Source organism: Lissotriton helveticus, chromosome 3_1, assembly GCF_964261635.1.
Source record: "Lissotriton helveticus chromosome 3_1, aLisHel1.1, whole genome shotgun sequence".
NCBI classification, from domain to species: domain Eukaryota; kingdom Metazoa; phylum Chordata; class Amphibia; order Caudata; family Salamandridae; genus Lissotriton; species Lissotriton helveticus.
The window spans coordinates 261947926-261962379 of record NC_136061.1 but is presented as its reverse complement, the minus strand read 5'-3'; the positions used below and the strand labels follow the sequence as shown (position 1 = coordinate 261962379).

Here is a 14454-nt window from a genome sequence, read left to right as displayed (position 1 = left end):
CAGGGTCTCTCTGGTCAGCCCCCGCACCGGGAGCCCGAATGTGCCCCCCGAAGGTGTTCGGCAGTGCCCACTTCCCCTCTCTGCACCTCCCAAGTCGGGCACCTCAAGGGCGGTCTTCCGCGGTGATTTCGGCTCGCCAGGGGGTCACTGGGTATCGTGGTGGCTTCTCTGCTGTGAGGGCTGCAGCAGGCAGGGTCCGCGTAGTGCTGCAAGGGCGCGCCAGCGGCCGCTGACGTCGGCGCAGAAGGCCCAAAGCCGGGGCCTCAATTTTCGCGACCCCGGCCAGTCTCCGCCCTCCCAGCGGCCGGGTCGCAGAGGCAGCGGTGTGCGTTGGTCTGGGCCCCGAGGACAATGCTCCGATGAATGATGGGCCCCTGTGCCAGGCAGTGCGCAGCGGGAGCAGCCCTCCCCTCGGGACCCGCAGGCCACACTGGTAGGCCCCGCAGGGGTGTGCGTCGTCCCGCCTGCCCCGGCGCTGATGCGGGCCGACCCTCAGGCCCCCTGGCAGCCCTCCCGCCGGGGGCTCGATCGCTGCCCCCAAGTCTTCGCCGCGGCTCGTTCGCTCTCTCTCCTCACCTTTCTCGCTGGTCTGGCGCGGGGCACCCCTCCACGGTTCCTCTCGGCAGGCCTCAGCCCTCAGCTCCGTGCAGCTCTCCCGCACGGTCCCTCAGCGCACCGAGCAGGCGGGACCACAGGGCAGCGCCAAAGGCCGCGGCCGCCAGCGCAGAAGGCCCAAGCCGGGGCCTCGATTTTCGCGACTCCCGGCCGGTCCGTTCCTCAGCACCGGCCGGGGCGCGGTTGCAGGAGTGCGCGTCAGTCCGGGCCCTCCGGTAATGTCGGCAGGAATTCCCGCCAGTCGGCTCCAAGGTGTTCCGGTCGTCCCACCGCCGGGGGGGATGCAGGGGCAGCAAAGGAGCAGTCAGTCGGCCCCCAGCCTCTCAGCCGCGATCCGGCGGTCTCAGTCTCTGGAGCCTCCCAACACAGCCCGGCTACTCGGCTCACGGGGTCACCGCCGCTGTCCGCTGTCCTTCACAGCAAATTCCCGTGCTTTAGGGAGGTTAGGCTATGCATATAGGTGCGTTTAGGCGGGATCGGGCAGAGAGCCTCGGAGACCTGCGTCCGATCACGCCGCCATCTTGGATACGCCCCCGATTTAATTGTTTTTGAACTTTGTGTGATATGTTCTTTGCTGACATATGTACACCTTATACCTTTGAATTCATTGGTTTTGCTGTTGTTGCATTTACGCCATATTTTTGGCCTGATATGTTCAATATATGATTACAGTATTTTTTGTTCCTGATACGTATATCCAGTCATTAGATGTCAGTATTGTTACTTGAGATATAGCAAATTGTGCTCTCAGTGCTCTTGAACTTCATTTTTTGAACTGCACATCTCTTTTATGGGGAAGTTATCCAAAGACTTACATAAACCGTCTTCCTCCTCACGTAAATTTCTGATTTCTACGAGCTCCCGCTACCAGTGTTTAACAATGGAGGACTCACCTGATACATCACCTAAGAGTTCATCGATATCTTCGACTCCATCAATGTCTAGTGCTAACAAAGGTTCCATCAAAAGGCTAAAGAAGGATCCCCCTCTCCTCCCAAGCAGCCTACTTCGATTACAATGGACATTTTGTTGGACGAAATTAGGGCCCTGCGTCCTTTTATTGAAGAAACGAAATCCACACTTCAAATGCTCTCTGAGAAGTGGTCAAATGTTGATGATCGTGTTACCCTACTGGAACAAAATGTTGTTTCCCTCAACTCTTCTGCATCCAAGGTAGACCCGTTGTGCGCGCAAGTTTCAGCTCTGCATAGGCAAATAAAAAATTTGGAAAATAGAAACAGAAGAAACAATCTACGCATTTATGGTCTTTCGGAAGGAGCAGAAGGTTCTGATTCCATTGCTTTTTTCAAATCTTTCTTGCCAAAAATTCTTCAACTGCTGGAAGGCACCACTCTTAATATTCAGAGAGCGCATCGTTTGGGTCCTCCACCTACTGCACTATCTGCTTCTGCTACTAAACGACCGAGAGGTGTTATCATTTACTTCCTTGAATACACCGATCTGCTTAAAATTCTATCGCTGCCAGAGCCCTAAATCGAATTACCTGGTCAGGGAATCCTCTCTTCTTCTCACAAGACTATGCTAAGTCTACTGGAGATCGGCGGAAAGAGTTCCTGTCACTCCAACCACAGCTTCGCTCTCTAGGGGCACGCCATCGGCTCTTCCACCCCTGCCTTTTCAAAGTGACTCTCAACAATAAAACCACGACTTATGATGATCCGTTAAAGCTGAAGAGCTTTCTTTATTCCCACACTGTTGTCACGATGGATACTGCCTCTACATCGAGCTCTTAATAATTTCTTTTTGTTGTCGGTTTATGCATTTACTGAGTTCATAGTTGTTGTTTATGCTTCTTAACTATAAGTAATGTATCACGATGTATACTTAGTCTACTTTGTTGCCCTGTAGCAGCTTGTATTTGCTCTGTTTTGTTTATATTTGTTGTGTTGCAATCTGTATCACTCCTTCAGCGGACTTTGTGTGCCCTGCTGTTGTCTATATGTGCTTTTCTGGTGTCTGCATGGTCCCTGCAGCTCTCTTTATGTGCCTTCATCTCTCTGCATGTGCCCTGGTGCTGTCTGTATTTGTTGTGTTGCTCTCTGTGTGTGCCTAGTGGCTGTCTGTATGTGCCCTGCTGTTGTCTATATTTGTTGTGTTGCTCTCTGCATGTGACCTGCTGTTATATTTATTTGTTCTGTTGTTTTCTGTGTGTGAATTGCTGCTATCTGTATTTATTGTGTTGCTCACTGTGTGTGGCATCCACTCCGTCTGTGCCGCTGCTTCCGCCCCGTGTAACTTTTTTTGTCCTTTTTTTTTCCTCTCAATGAGGGCCCGGAAGATGCTAAGTGCTGCTGGACTGTTCACTTCATGTATTCACATTTGTGCACTTTTTTAGGGCACACACACAGAGCAACACAAAAAATACAGATATCAGCAAGGTACAACAAACAGCAATATGGCACACTGAGAGAGCAGTACAAGTACTAACAGCAACAGAGCACATGCATAGAGTAACACAACTACAGACAGAGGCAATAGGGAGAAAACAGATGACTGCCAGGCACAGACAGCTGCACTGCTTAAGGCCTAAGCGTCCCGGAGTCCGAATGGCCGAGGCAAATGATATGAACAGCAGCACAGAGAGCAGTGTGGTACACCCTGTAGTAGGTGGCAGCATTCCACCTTTTTACAATCACCCACAGTTGCAGTGACGTAATCAGTGCTGCCGTGCAGTCACAGCCGACATCCCCGAGCTGATACTACAGGCTGCCCCACATAGCTGGTGTTGTCCCCTGAGCCCCCTTTAAAAGCGGTACCAGTGCATCCTGCAGAGGAGTGTGCACCTCATACTGTGATTTCCCAGCGCTGCAGGGACCGGGCATTCGCTAAGCCTGGCTGGCCGGGACCACTGCAAACCGGGACACGGTGCAGTGACAGTGCTGTGTGGTGCTGCAGTGCAGTCCTCCTCCGATGCATGCAGCCACCTCTGCCCTACAAAGTAGGACACACAATGGAAAAGGCATGGGCACTTCACCCCCTCTTACTCCTCATGGATGGGACTCAGAGCGGGGATTCCCGGAACACTTCACAGGTGCGGAGACGCCAATAGAGGACTGTGAGGGGAGTCAAAAGTCTCATCAGCCGCCCCCGACAGACAAACATGTCTACACATGCTTGCTCAACTCAAATATATAGGCAATGCGATTTTTGCAATTTTGCTGTCGTTGTACAAGTTACATTGTATTATTACCTCGTAATCTGCAACAAGCGCGTGTACACATCAGGAAAGAAAGCAGGGGAAGCAGGGGCTACCGAGAGGGCTGCGAGAGGGAAGAAGGGCGTGAAGACAATCATGGAGCGGAGGAAAAAAGAGGGGGGAGGGAGGAAAGAATAGTGGATGAATGGGAGGGGGGATTTGAGACTGGACAGTATGTGGATATATGTGAACAGCTAACCTGAGCAAGCAGGTGGAGGGGGAGACCGCTGCAGCCCGAGGAGAGGGCACAAGCGAGCGTCCGCATTTCTTAAGAGCTGTTCCGAATGAAAAAAAAAGTTCCTGAGCCGGTAGTAAAATAGAAAAAAGTGGAAGTCGTCAAGTCCTGGGGCAGTACTCTAAGGGAGTGAATTTCTTTGAGAGTCCAGGTGATGTAGAGGAATGGCTGGAGATGATGGAACTGGGAAGGCAGTCACTGGCTAACTCCCAGTCCTCGACATCAACCATGCACGGGACCCGCGCGACGGGCGGCCGCCGGGTTTCCAGAAGACTGCGCAAAAAGAACACACAGCTCCGACCTACAGCCCGACAGATACAAGGCAACAAGGAGACGGCAATCATGGCGGCTTCTTCCTTCAGGACTACGGCGCAATTCGACGACCGGACATCGTCGGAGGTGGACACCCAGAGGTCGGACTCGGATGGGAGTGTGGCCCTGTTCCCCTCAGTGACCCCACAGACTGCGGATGGACTGATTCCCTTAAGCGAATAGACACTATTATGGACTTTCGACTGAACAGTAATGTATATCGCTGCGTTATCCTTGCCATCATATTTGTTATACAGGCATTGTATCCATTGTAATTAAGGCCAGAGGGCTGTTTGACATTCAAGGTAACTCAGAGTTGATAGAGGCGCTGCATGTGTAGGTTTGGCCACGTACCCCAGTATGCGAATGCTTTGCATAGATGTTACCCAGGTTTCTTTGTTTTCTGTTTTATTGGGTGGTCCGGTATAGTTCTACGACCGGACCGAGTATTGTTTTTTTTTGGGGTGGGTAGGGATCCTGCGGGATGCACTCTCCTGCACTGGCGCAGCACTACATTAGTCTTGCTGCCTGTACGGTGGCCACATCCAGACAAGTGAAGCAGACACAGAATAAATTTACCATAATAACATGGAATGTCAGGGGTCTGGGATCCGTTCAAAAGCGACATAGAATACATGCGCAGTTGTTAAAACGCAAGGCGCAGATAGTGTATTTGCAAGAGTCCCACTTGATTGAGGCGGAAGTGGGGAAGCTGCGTAGGAAGTGTAGAGGGCAGGTTTTCTCAACCACGAGCTCAGGGTTTGCGAGAGGCGCCACGATATGGGTCAGGCATGGAGTACCATTCAAGGTAGTGGAGCAGAGGGTGGATCAGCAGGGAAGGTATGTCCTAGTCAGGGGCGCCTTAGATGGCCAACTGGTAGTGCTGGGATCAATATATGCGCCAAACTCATAACAGGACAAGTTCTTCTGTAAATTGTCAGCTGCACTGATGGGCTGGGAGAGATATCCGTGGATTATTGGCGGGGATTGTAATGCGGTGATGGATGTATTGCTTGATAGATCGCACCCTCCTCTACATGGGACGGGTGTCTGTAAGCACGTAAAAGCACTATGCGAATGGGCGGAGGGATGGTGGTTATGTGATGTGTTGAGAATGAGGCACCCGACACACAGGGAGTACTCTTTCTACTCGCCAGTACACGTGCAATACACGAATTGACAGCTCCAATACCATTGCAATGCAGGCACTGACCACCACATATTTAGCTAAGTCCTTCTCCGATCACATCCCATTGAAAGTGGTGATTGGATGGGGCAGGGTGCCCACCCCAGTGCCAAGATGGCGACTATGGCCACAATTGCTGGAGGACTCAGTATTACGCACTACCATGTCGGACACCATCCAGCAGTATTTTGCAGACAACAGCAACACGGCGTCTACCAGGTTGATAGAATGGGACGCCTTCAAAACAGTACTCCGGGGGAAAGCCATTGGGGCGACGGTAGAGTCGAGGCAAGAACTGCATAGGTCCTTGGTAGACGTGGAGGAGAAGCTGGCTAAATTAGAATAAAATACTCAGCAAAGTTCTGGCCAACAGACTCCTGCCAACACTACACAAACTGATCCACATAGACCAGACAGGCTTTCTGCCAGGCTTTCTGCCAGCGAGTAGCACATCACTGAATACCAGAAAGCTGCATCACCTACTTGCAGAAGCCTCGAACCGAACGGACTTTGTGGGCTGTATCTCGTCAGATATGCGCCAAGCGTTCGATACGATTAATTGGGAATATATATTCAGGGCCCTAGCACGGTTTGGTCTGCCTGAGGAGTACATAGCTTGGATCAGACTGTTATACCACGCCCCCACGGCTAGAGCAAGGACAGGAGGGCATATTTCGGCGGAATACAAGATACATAGGGGCACTAGACTGGGATGCCCGCTCTTGCCGCTTCTGTTTATACTGGCTCTTGAGCCCTTGGCAGTAAAGATCAGGGCAGACCTGCTTGACATGGGGATAACGGTGGGCGCTACCACGCCGATGATATCATATTGTACCTGCATGACCTCCGTTCCCCCATGGATGCTATGGCTGCGTTATTCACCTCCTTTGAAAGACTGTCAGGTCTCGCTATTAACCCGGCGAAATCAACGGTCTTCTTCTTTAAAGAGAAGGCGGCTATGCAGGATTTTAGATTTGGGACGCTGGGTTTTGAGATCGCCCCCCACACGTTCAAATACTTGTGCATCCATGTATACAGGACCCAGGTGGATATGCTAGAAGGCAACCTGAATAGAGCTCTGAGAGCCATAAGGTCCAGTGTTAGCTTCTGGACATCCCTGCCATTGTCAGTGGCAGGCAGGGCAGCCATCGTCAAAATGGTGGTCCTTCCGCGCCTCATCTATTATTTTACGAACATACCGCTTATGCTCCCAAATGCCACCTTTAATTTGATGAACACCTTACTAGTTGAACTTATCTGGGGCTCAGACAGGCGGAGGATCAGCCTGAGGAAGCTACAGTGCAGCACGTCTGGAGGGGGCCTGGAGGTGCCGGATTTAAGGGCGTGTTTTTACGCCTGTCAATTGCAATGGCTGCCCTACTGGACGGCGGGCCGCAACTTGTAGGAGATAGGGATGACAGAACGAGATATAGACACAGGGGCGTTAAATACCCTTTTATTGCCGCATAGTAACATACCACGGGACCTTCCCCCTCTACTGCATACAGCGCTGCGATGCTGGAGGGAGGCGTTGCAATATGCAGGAGCACCCTCAACTTATGCTGGCAATGTACCTTTGCTTGGCATTCCTTTGCAATGCGGTCGCCTAACGATGCGCAGGCTTACACCCTGGGCGGATGTGGCAGTCACTACAATGGCGGACCTCTCTGGTGATGGGACGCTACTGGACCATGATAACTTTATCCGAGGAACGAGAGCGCCAGATCGTTTGTACCTACTGCACGCCGCCTTGCTACAATACGTACAGAAGTATTGGGCGCCGCAGAGACAGGAGCACCCCATTAATAACCTAGTAAAAACACTGTACTATATGGGATGGGGACGTCACCTCATTAGATGGTTATATGTAGGCCTGCGATCGCACGCGCAAATTGACCTGACCCCGTTACGTACTGCCTGGGAAGGGGATATGGACAGAGCACTTACGGACAAGGAGTGAGAGAGGGTGCTAGAGCACCCTAAAAAGGTATCACGGAATGTGCAATTTAAATATATCCAAACTATGGTCCTACACAGGGCATACCTCACACCACATAGACTTGACAGGATGTAACCGGCAACGCGCCACCACTGCCCCAGACGCCAACTAGAGGGAGTGGATCTAGCCCATTTATGGTCTTGTGCACAGATCGTTAAGATTCTGGGTCTTGATCAGGGGATACATAGCGGAAATCACAAACAGAGAGTTAACTGACGCGATGGGGGATTGTCTCCTAGGGTTACGGAAGGGAACTTCTAAGTACAAAGTGCAATTTAGATTTGAATATTTGGCGCTCCTATTGGCAGTGCGAGCGATCACCATAAGGTGGAAGTCTAAGATGCCATCCACGGTACACGCATGGCACAGTGAACTGTTGAGGTGGGGAGGAGCAGAGAGTGCTGCATTGCGGCGGGAAGAGGTTAGAGGACTGTGCAAGACCCCAATTGCACTGGACTGGGACGTCATGTTGGAGGCAGGTAGAGCGTTGGACATACCCTTAGACACTAGTGTTAGCCATTCCTAGGGTGGTGACTAGACCTCTGAATGAGAGTGACATGGACCTGGGTGTCTGTGGAAACGAGATGGATGTATGGACAAGGATCGAACTAGTGCCGGTGGCCGAATCTTGAGAGGCTCTATATGTACAAGGCAGGATTGGAGGGTGGGGGGTGGGTGTCACATGGTTTCGTTGTTTTTTTTTTTTTTTTCTCAAGTATGATATGTTTTGTCAAGTCGGCACCAAGAAAAAAACACGCACAGTTTTTCTATGACAGACCAGGTTTACACAGCATATTGTCTCTCTTCCCCCGATTAGGACGGGGTTATGTCATGGTGCACCTGGAAGATGTTGCCAAGGTTGGAAACACATGACAATGGACTGCTATGATATATATCGTGAGCACTGTGATAGTATGCTGTGGATAATGTTGTAAGCTGTATGAAGCACAGATATGCTGTTTTGTAAACCTGTATACTGCTAAGAAAAGGGTAAAACAATAAAAATATGTTAAAAAAAACATAGAAGCTGGATAAGAAAGAAAGCAGATGTTTTCAGTCGACCAAGCACTCGTTACGAAAGACTACGTTTGACTGCCACATAGCGGTAAAAAGGCAATGATGCGCGCAAAGCCTGTCTTCCCTGGCCTCTTTTGGAGGCACACTAGACGGGCACTGGAAAGATAATAGAATTACATGACAGGCAGGCGCCGCTGGCAGACTGCTCAGTCTTTCAGTGCCACTTTTGTCTGTGTGACTGACTAAACCAATGCCTACTAGCTTTTCAGGGGCACTGGCATGCCTGTGAACCTTGCCTTTTGTCTACAGTCTACCCTTTTATCCCTGTACCTGACTTCTCACCACAGCCTCAGAGAGAGGTCTTGTATAGGGCACATATTATCAGCTGAGACCTGCTCTTTGTACTCATGTGGAATTCTCGTTCTCAGCCTGCTCTATGGAGCCATTGACACATCCAGGTCTAGGCCTGGGGATGACAGACATTGAGCAGCTCCGCTTAGCCTGGTTATCACAGAGATGCTCCTCTATGATGCCCCATCCCACTCTGGGAACGATGCCCTCACCAATGCTGAGCCAGCTTTCTAAGAGGCCCGAGGCCAATGTCCTTGGGCAGAGCATCTACAGAGTGGTCCAGATTGCTACCCTGGAGTATGGCATTCATACACACTCTGAAATAGCCTCATACGGCCATTCATCCATCTGCGCTCACAGATGGGGCTGAAACTTTGTGGTTGTTGCATCTCAAACACCAAAAGTAGCTAAGTCATTCTCCCTTGGAAACATTGTTCACGCAGAGGAAGAGCATTCAACCCCAGGTCTGTCACTCAAACTGAGGTTCAGCCGTCCTCCTCTGGGCTACCCGGCACACAAGGGTTTAAATTAGGGCTGTGCGAAATTCATTTGCTTTTGCATAGTTATGCAAAATTTCTGGAAAAGTACAGAAATGTACACTTGATTATGCGAAATGCAAGTACATTATTTAGGAATATATTTCAGGATGAAATGCGTCCTCGCATCAATTTTTTGACACATGGATGCATTTTATGTAGAAAAACAATATAGTGGGAAAAACACAATTTGCTCACTTTTTGCCATTCACATTAAAATATTACCACAAACGGTGTACAATTTTACAACTTGTAGCTAGACCTAGTTTAACAAACTCTTTCAAGAGTTATTGAAGGCTGCTTCATGCTTTAACACCTTGCCTGCTAAGGCAATTCCCGCTGGGTGCTAAACATCATTAATTCCCATTGTTCATGACAAGGTCAACTCGTCATAAGCACAGCTCCAGTAAACTGCATGATGAGCTGACCTTGTCATTAGCATGGAATTGGTTAAGATGGATGACTTGCCATGGACTTGCTCTTGGGTCCGGCTGTCAGAAAGAGACATAAGGCCATACATTAAGGTCTAAGGCTCACACAGAGATGAAGACTGTGGAGCCTGGTGCTCAGAGAAGGCCTTACCATGCTGGAACTGAGTCTCCACCTTCAGATACTGTCGGAGCAAATCCATGACCACAGCCTTCATGTGTCCTCGAATACCGCTGCGGTACCTGTCAAAATAAACCAAGAAAGACAAAGAACAAGGCATAAGTAGGATCTTATACTGTAGCGAGCAAAGTACTGCTGGAGATCTCCTGTTCAGCAAAGTACTGCTGGAGATCTCCTGTTCAGCAAAGAACTGCTGGAGATCTCCTGTTCAGCAAAGTACTGCTGGAGATCTCCTGTTCAGCAAAGTTCTGCTGGAGATCTCCTGTTCAGCAAAGTACTGCTGGAGATCTCCTGTTCAGCAAAGTTCTGCTGGAGATCTCCTGTTCAGCAAAGTTCTGCTGGAGATCTCCTGTTCAGCAAAGTACTGCTGGAGATCTCCTGTTCAGCAAAGTACTGCTGGAGATCTCCTGTTCAGCAAAGTACTGCTGGAGATCTCCTGTTCAGCAAAGTACTGCTGGAGATCTCCTGTTCAGCAAAGAACTGCTGGAGATCTCCTGTTCAGCAAAGTACTGCTGGAGATCTCCTGTTCAGCAAAGTACTGCTGGAGATCTCCTGTTCAGCAAAGAACTGCTGGAGATCTCCTGTTCAGCAAAGTACTGCTGGAGATCTCCTGTTCAGCAAAGTACTGCTGGAGATCTCCTGTTCAGCAAAGTACTGCTGGAGATCTCCTGTTCAGCAAAGTACTGCTGGAGATCTCCTGTTCAGCAAAGAACTGCTGGAGATATCCTGTACAGCAAAGAACTGCTGGAGATCTCCTGTTCAGCAAAGTACTGCTGGAGATCTCCTGTTCAACAAAGTACTGCTGGAGATCTCCTGTTCAGCAAAGTACTGCTGGAGATCTACAGTACAGCAAAGTACTGCTGGAGATCTACAGTACAGCAAAGTACTGCTGGAGATCTCCTGTTCAGCAAAGTACTGCTGGAGATCTTCAATTCAATGGGAGTTATCGAAGGGAGAAGTGCATGTTGGGGAAACTATATGTATATAAACATTAACAAAGTTAGACAAGTGCTGCATTTAAATTAAGCTCGTCATTTTCATGCAATCTCTCTGGGAATATGATTGAAGATCAAGACTGCCCCATTAAAGCAAAGCACAACATCAGAAGATTATTGGACTATCTGCAGGAATATACATTTTAAAATGGGAGGTTATATGCAATTTAGATAACATTCACAGTACAGTCATACACATAGGCTAAACCAAATGATCCATCATGGAATCATATTTAAATTAATAAACACTACATACCTCTGCCTATGTTCTGCATCCCAGAATACGCTCTTGCTTAAGACAAAAATCTATTTCCCCAAATCTATTTTCTGACTTCTTAAAATACTCCACTTACAAAATAAAACAACCTAGAAAAGCAAGAGTACCGAAAAGGAAAGTTTTTAATTCCTCCATTTGTAAAATAAAAGCTACAAAGAAACGGGGCTAGATAGGGAGCAGCCTCATTGTCTCTTTAAGACAAAAGGCAGATTCAATGCCCTGCATTGTAAGTTGTTGCTCAATTAAGATTTCTAATCAATATTGCAATACTTCTTTTGCCATGAAGTGTTAGCTTTTAAAAAGTTACATTGGATTAGGAGGCAGTTTATCATGTCTGCCAATGTTGTCGGATGCATTTCTGGTTCTAAGAATTCATTTGAAGAGGGAAGCTTAATATTTCAACACGTTTGACCTCGCCCCTAGGGCATAAAACGGTTGTACCCTCAAAAAACAAGTAATCCACTGCCACTATTCAGTAAACTACTACTAAGGAGATAAAGGGTGAGTGGCATCTTGAGGAACATCTGTAGAGGGAGTGTTTGCTGTCCTACTTTTCTATCAGCAGTCCCAAGACTTGCTAGTGAGGACTAGATCTGTTCTCTGTGTGAATCTTATGATTAGGTGCCCCCAGGACATGACATAAAATATAGGGAAATCTGTAGACAAAATAATTAAAAGACAATAGGATGGGCAGCTGGTACATACAGTTGTGGACATTCTTCCCTAACTTTCCCTTTGATGGAATTTGCTGAAAGGCCATATGGCAGTCAGTCCACACGATTATCAAATGCAGGAATATCTGGATTTAGATTTCTGAAAATACACTTTCTGGCATTCTGGAGTCTGACCTCTTTGGCTAGCCTACTTAACTGCAGGCTTGCATCATGTTTGCCAAAATTTCATATTTGCTATTTTCTTGTCTTCCTCAGATTAGGGTTTCACTTGCTATTCCATTGAGTAGTATCAATAAAGATCTCATGATGCAGAAAGAAACATCATTACTTTTAATCTTAATCCTAGATATCATCATTACATTCTGAAATAATGCAACCTTCTCTATGGTGAAACCAGAAGTACTGATAATGGAATAATCAGCACTTTACTGTAGGAGGGGGATGCTTGCATAGGGAAGGTCCTGGGCTGGTGTTTCTTCGGAAACCCCAGATTTTCTTTGCTACACATCAAAGATTACATAGATAGCAATAGATATAAAGAACCCTATTGTGGTTAGGCCTGGTTATCACCAAGAGGCATATTGACAAGGCCGGAGCAACGCATATACATGGCGCGGGTTGTCATCAGAAGCACAGTAAGATATGAAGAGTGTGGGCGCAATATAAAGGAATTCAACTTGAGCCTTGTAGAAGAAGACCCTGGTCATTGGATAGGGATCGGCGCACACTTGAAAGCAATGCTGCCTTAACAAACGTGGGGAGGAAAAGGGAGCTTATCAGTGGGAGGAGACCCCTACGGAGACATATGTATTGTATAGATACCTGGTATCAGGATGCCCTGATTGTTGCATTGCAATTTCTGACTGCTGGTTAGTTTTGTACTGTGCAAAAATCAATAAAAATATTTATTTAAAAAAAATCTTTACTGTAACATAGCTGTCAAATTGAAATGTGTTTTTCACACTGCACCACATCTGCAGCCTCAAAGTGACGGTGCTAAACTTCCAAATGTGTGAGGTTTGTGCTGGTCTAAACCCATTCTTGCCTTTTATTGCTCTAAACAGGGGGCAATTAAAAAGGCTTTTTTACTGTTGCTTCTTAAAAATAGTGTTAATTCGAACTGACTAAAGAATTAAAACTAGGTCGGAAAAGTTTGGCTTTAGAGAAGTAATAGTTTCAGTTATTTTGAGAAAGATTTTCTTCTGTGAAAAAATAATGTTACATGATCTCTTTCCTATTTAGCTATGTTCAGTGTTTATGATTTTAACATCACCACCCATGATGAAGATCTAGGACTACAAGTGAGAAACCTTTCCTCCTGCTGCCATAAAGGCAGCTGTGAACAAATACAAGATCTCACAAGCAATGGGTGAGTTGTGTATCAGGTGTATAGAAGTGCTGGTCATAAGGTGAACAATTGTGCATTAAAGGTGAGCATGTAACACCTGAAGCTCTGTAGTCCTGCACCGGTTCATGTGGTGCACAGACCCTGAATCTCACCTCTGCACCAGCTGCACAATGCTCTGCGTGTTCATGAAGAAGACCTCCCGCTCAGACTTGCGGTTCAGCGTTGCGGCATGGCTGTCCAGGATATTGGCAATCTGAGTATGAGAAAGACAAAATCACATGATGCACCTGGAAACCGGCAGAGAATGATACTGACACTGTTTACCCCTTCCCCTGACACTCAGAGCAGGGCATCCTGGGAACCACCAGGACCAGCAGGAGAAGCATCCTAGTAACAGACGATTATGAGTGCTCCCTGTCTTAGCCATACTGTGAAGATCAGAGCAAAAACATGTCCTGTATGCCATGCTCTGGGGTAATCTATACGGGGCATACCTGGAAACATGCGACTTGGCAATAACCAGTAAATAAGCGATGACTACACAAAGGAAGTCTAAATGCAACTTAAGCATGACCTCGAAAACCACAGGTGGAAGGATGTGGTTTCACTTTGCAGGTGTCTTGATGCTTAATTTATTCTGCACTTTACTAATTAGAAGCGGAAATAGATATTGCCGGCAGCAGGAAAGTTTCTCAAGAAGCCTATTTAGCAAATATCAGGAAAGAGTTTGCAGCAGTATGTCCTTCATTTACAGGTTAAGTATATAGAGAAACATACTCTGCCCATAACCTATAGGCCCATGTAATAAATCTACATCCTGCACAAATTTAGGAATTTTCAACAGAAACACACCAGATCTTTACTAAGTTAGTCTACACAGACACCTCCCTTGGGTTGTATGATTTTACAACGAATTCCGTTGTAACGCATGCCTTTACCACGCATGCGTTACAACAGAATGCAGTCACGACGCACATCCTTTACCACGAAAATACCTTTTACACGCATACTTTTACAACGATTTTCGTTGTAAAAATATGCATGTAAATGGTATTTTCATGTTAACGGATTTTCACCCTAAAA

At 47.6% G+C, this 14454-nt stretch overlaps 1 protein-coding gene across 6 annotated transcripts in view; it reads right to left on the bottom strand.

Annotated features, from left to right (window-relative positions):
* Positions 1-14454, bottom strand: part of ACACA (acetyl-CoA carboxylase alpha) — a 1199721-nt gene that overhangs the window by 847101 nt on the left and 338166 nt on the right. For all 6 annotated transcript variants that reach the window (XR_013608606.1, XM_078679777.1, XM_078679779.1 and 3 more), the window contains 2 exons: positions 13524-13624; positions 10051-10139 (listed from right to left, as the gene is read on the bottom strand). Coding sequence is in view for 5 of the 6 variants with exons in the window: in XM_078679777.1 (XP_078535903.1) it covers positions 10051-10139; positions 13524-13624 (190 nt within the window). In the remaining variant the exon portion in view is untranslated. The remainder of the gene's footprint in view (positions 1-10050; positions 10140-13523; positions 13625-14454) is intronic.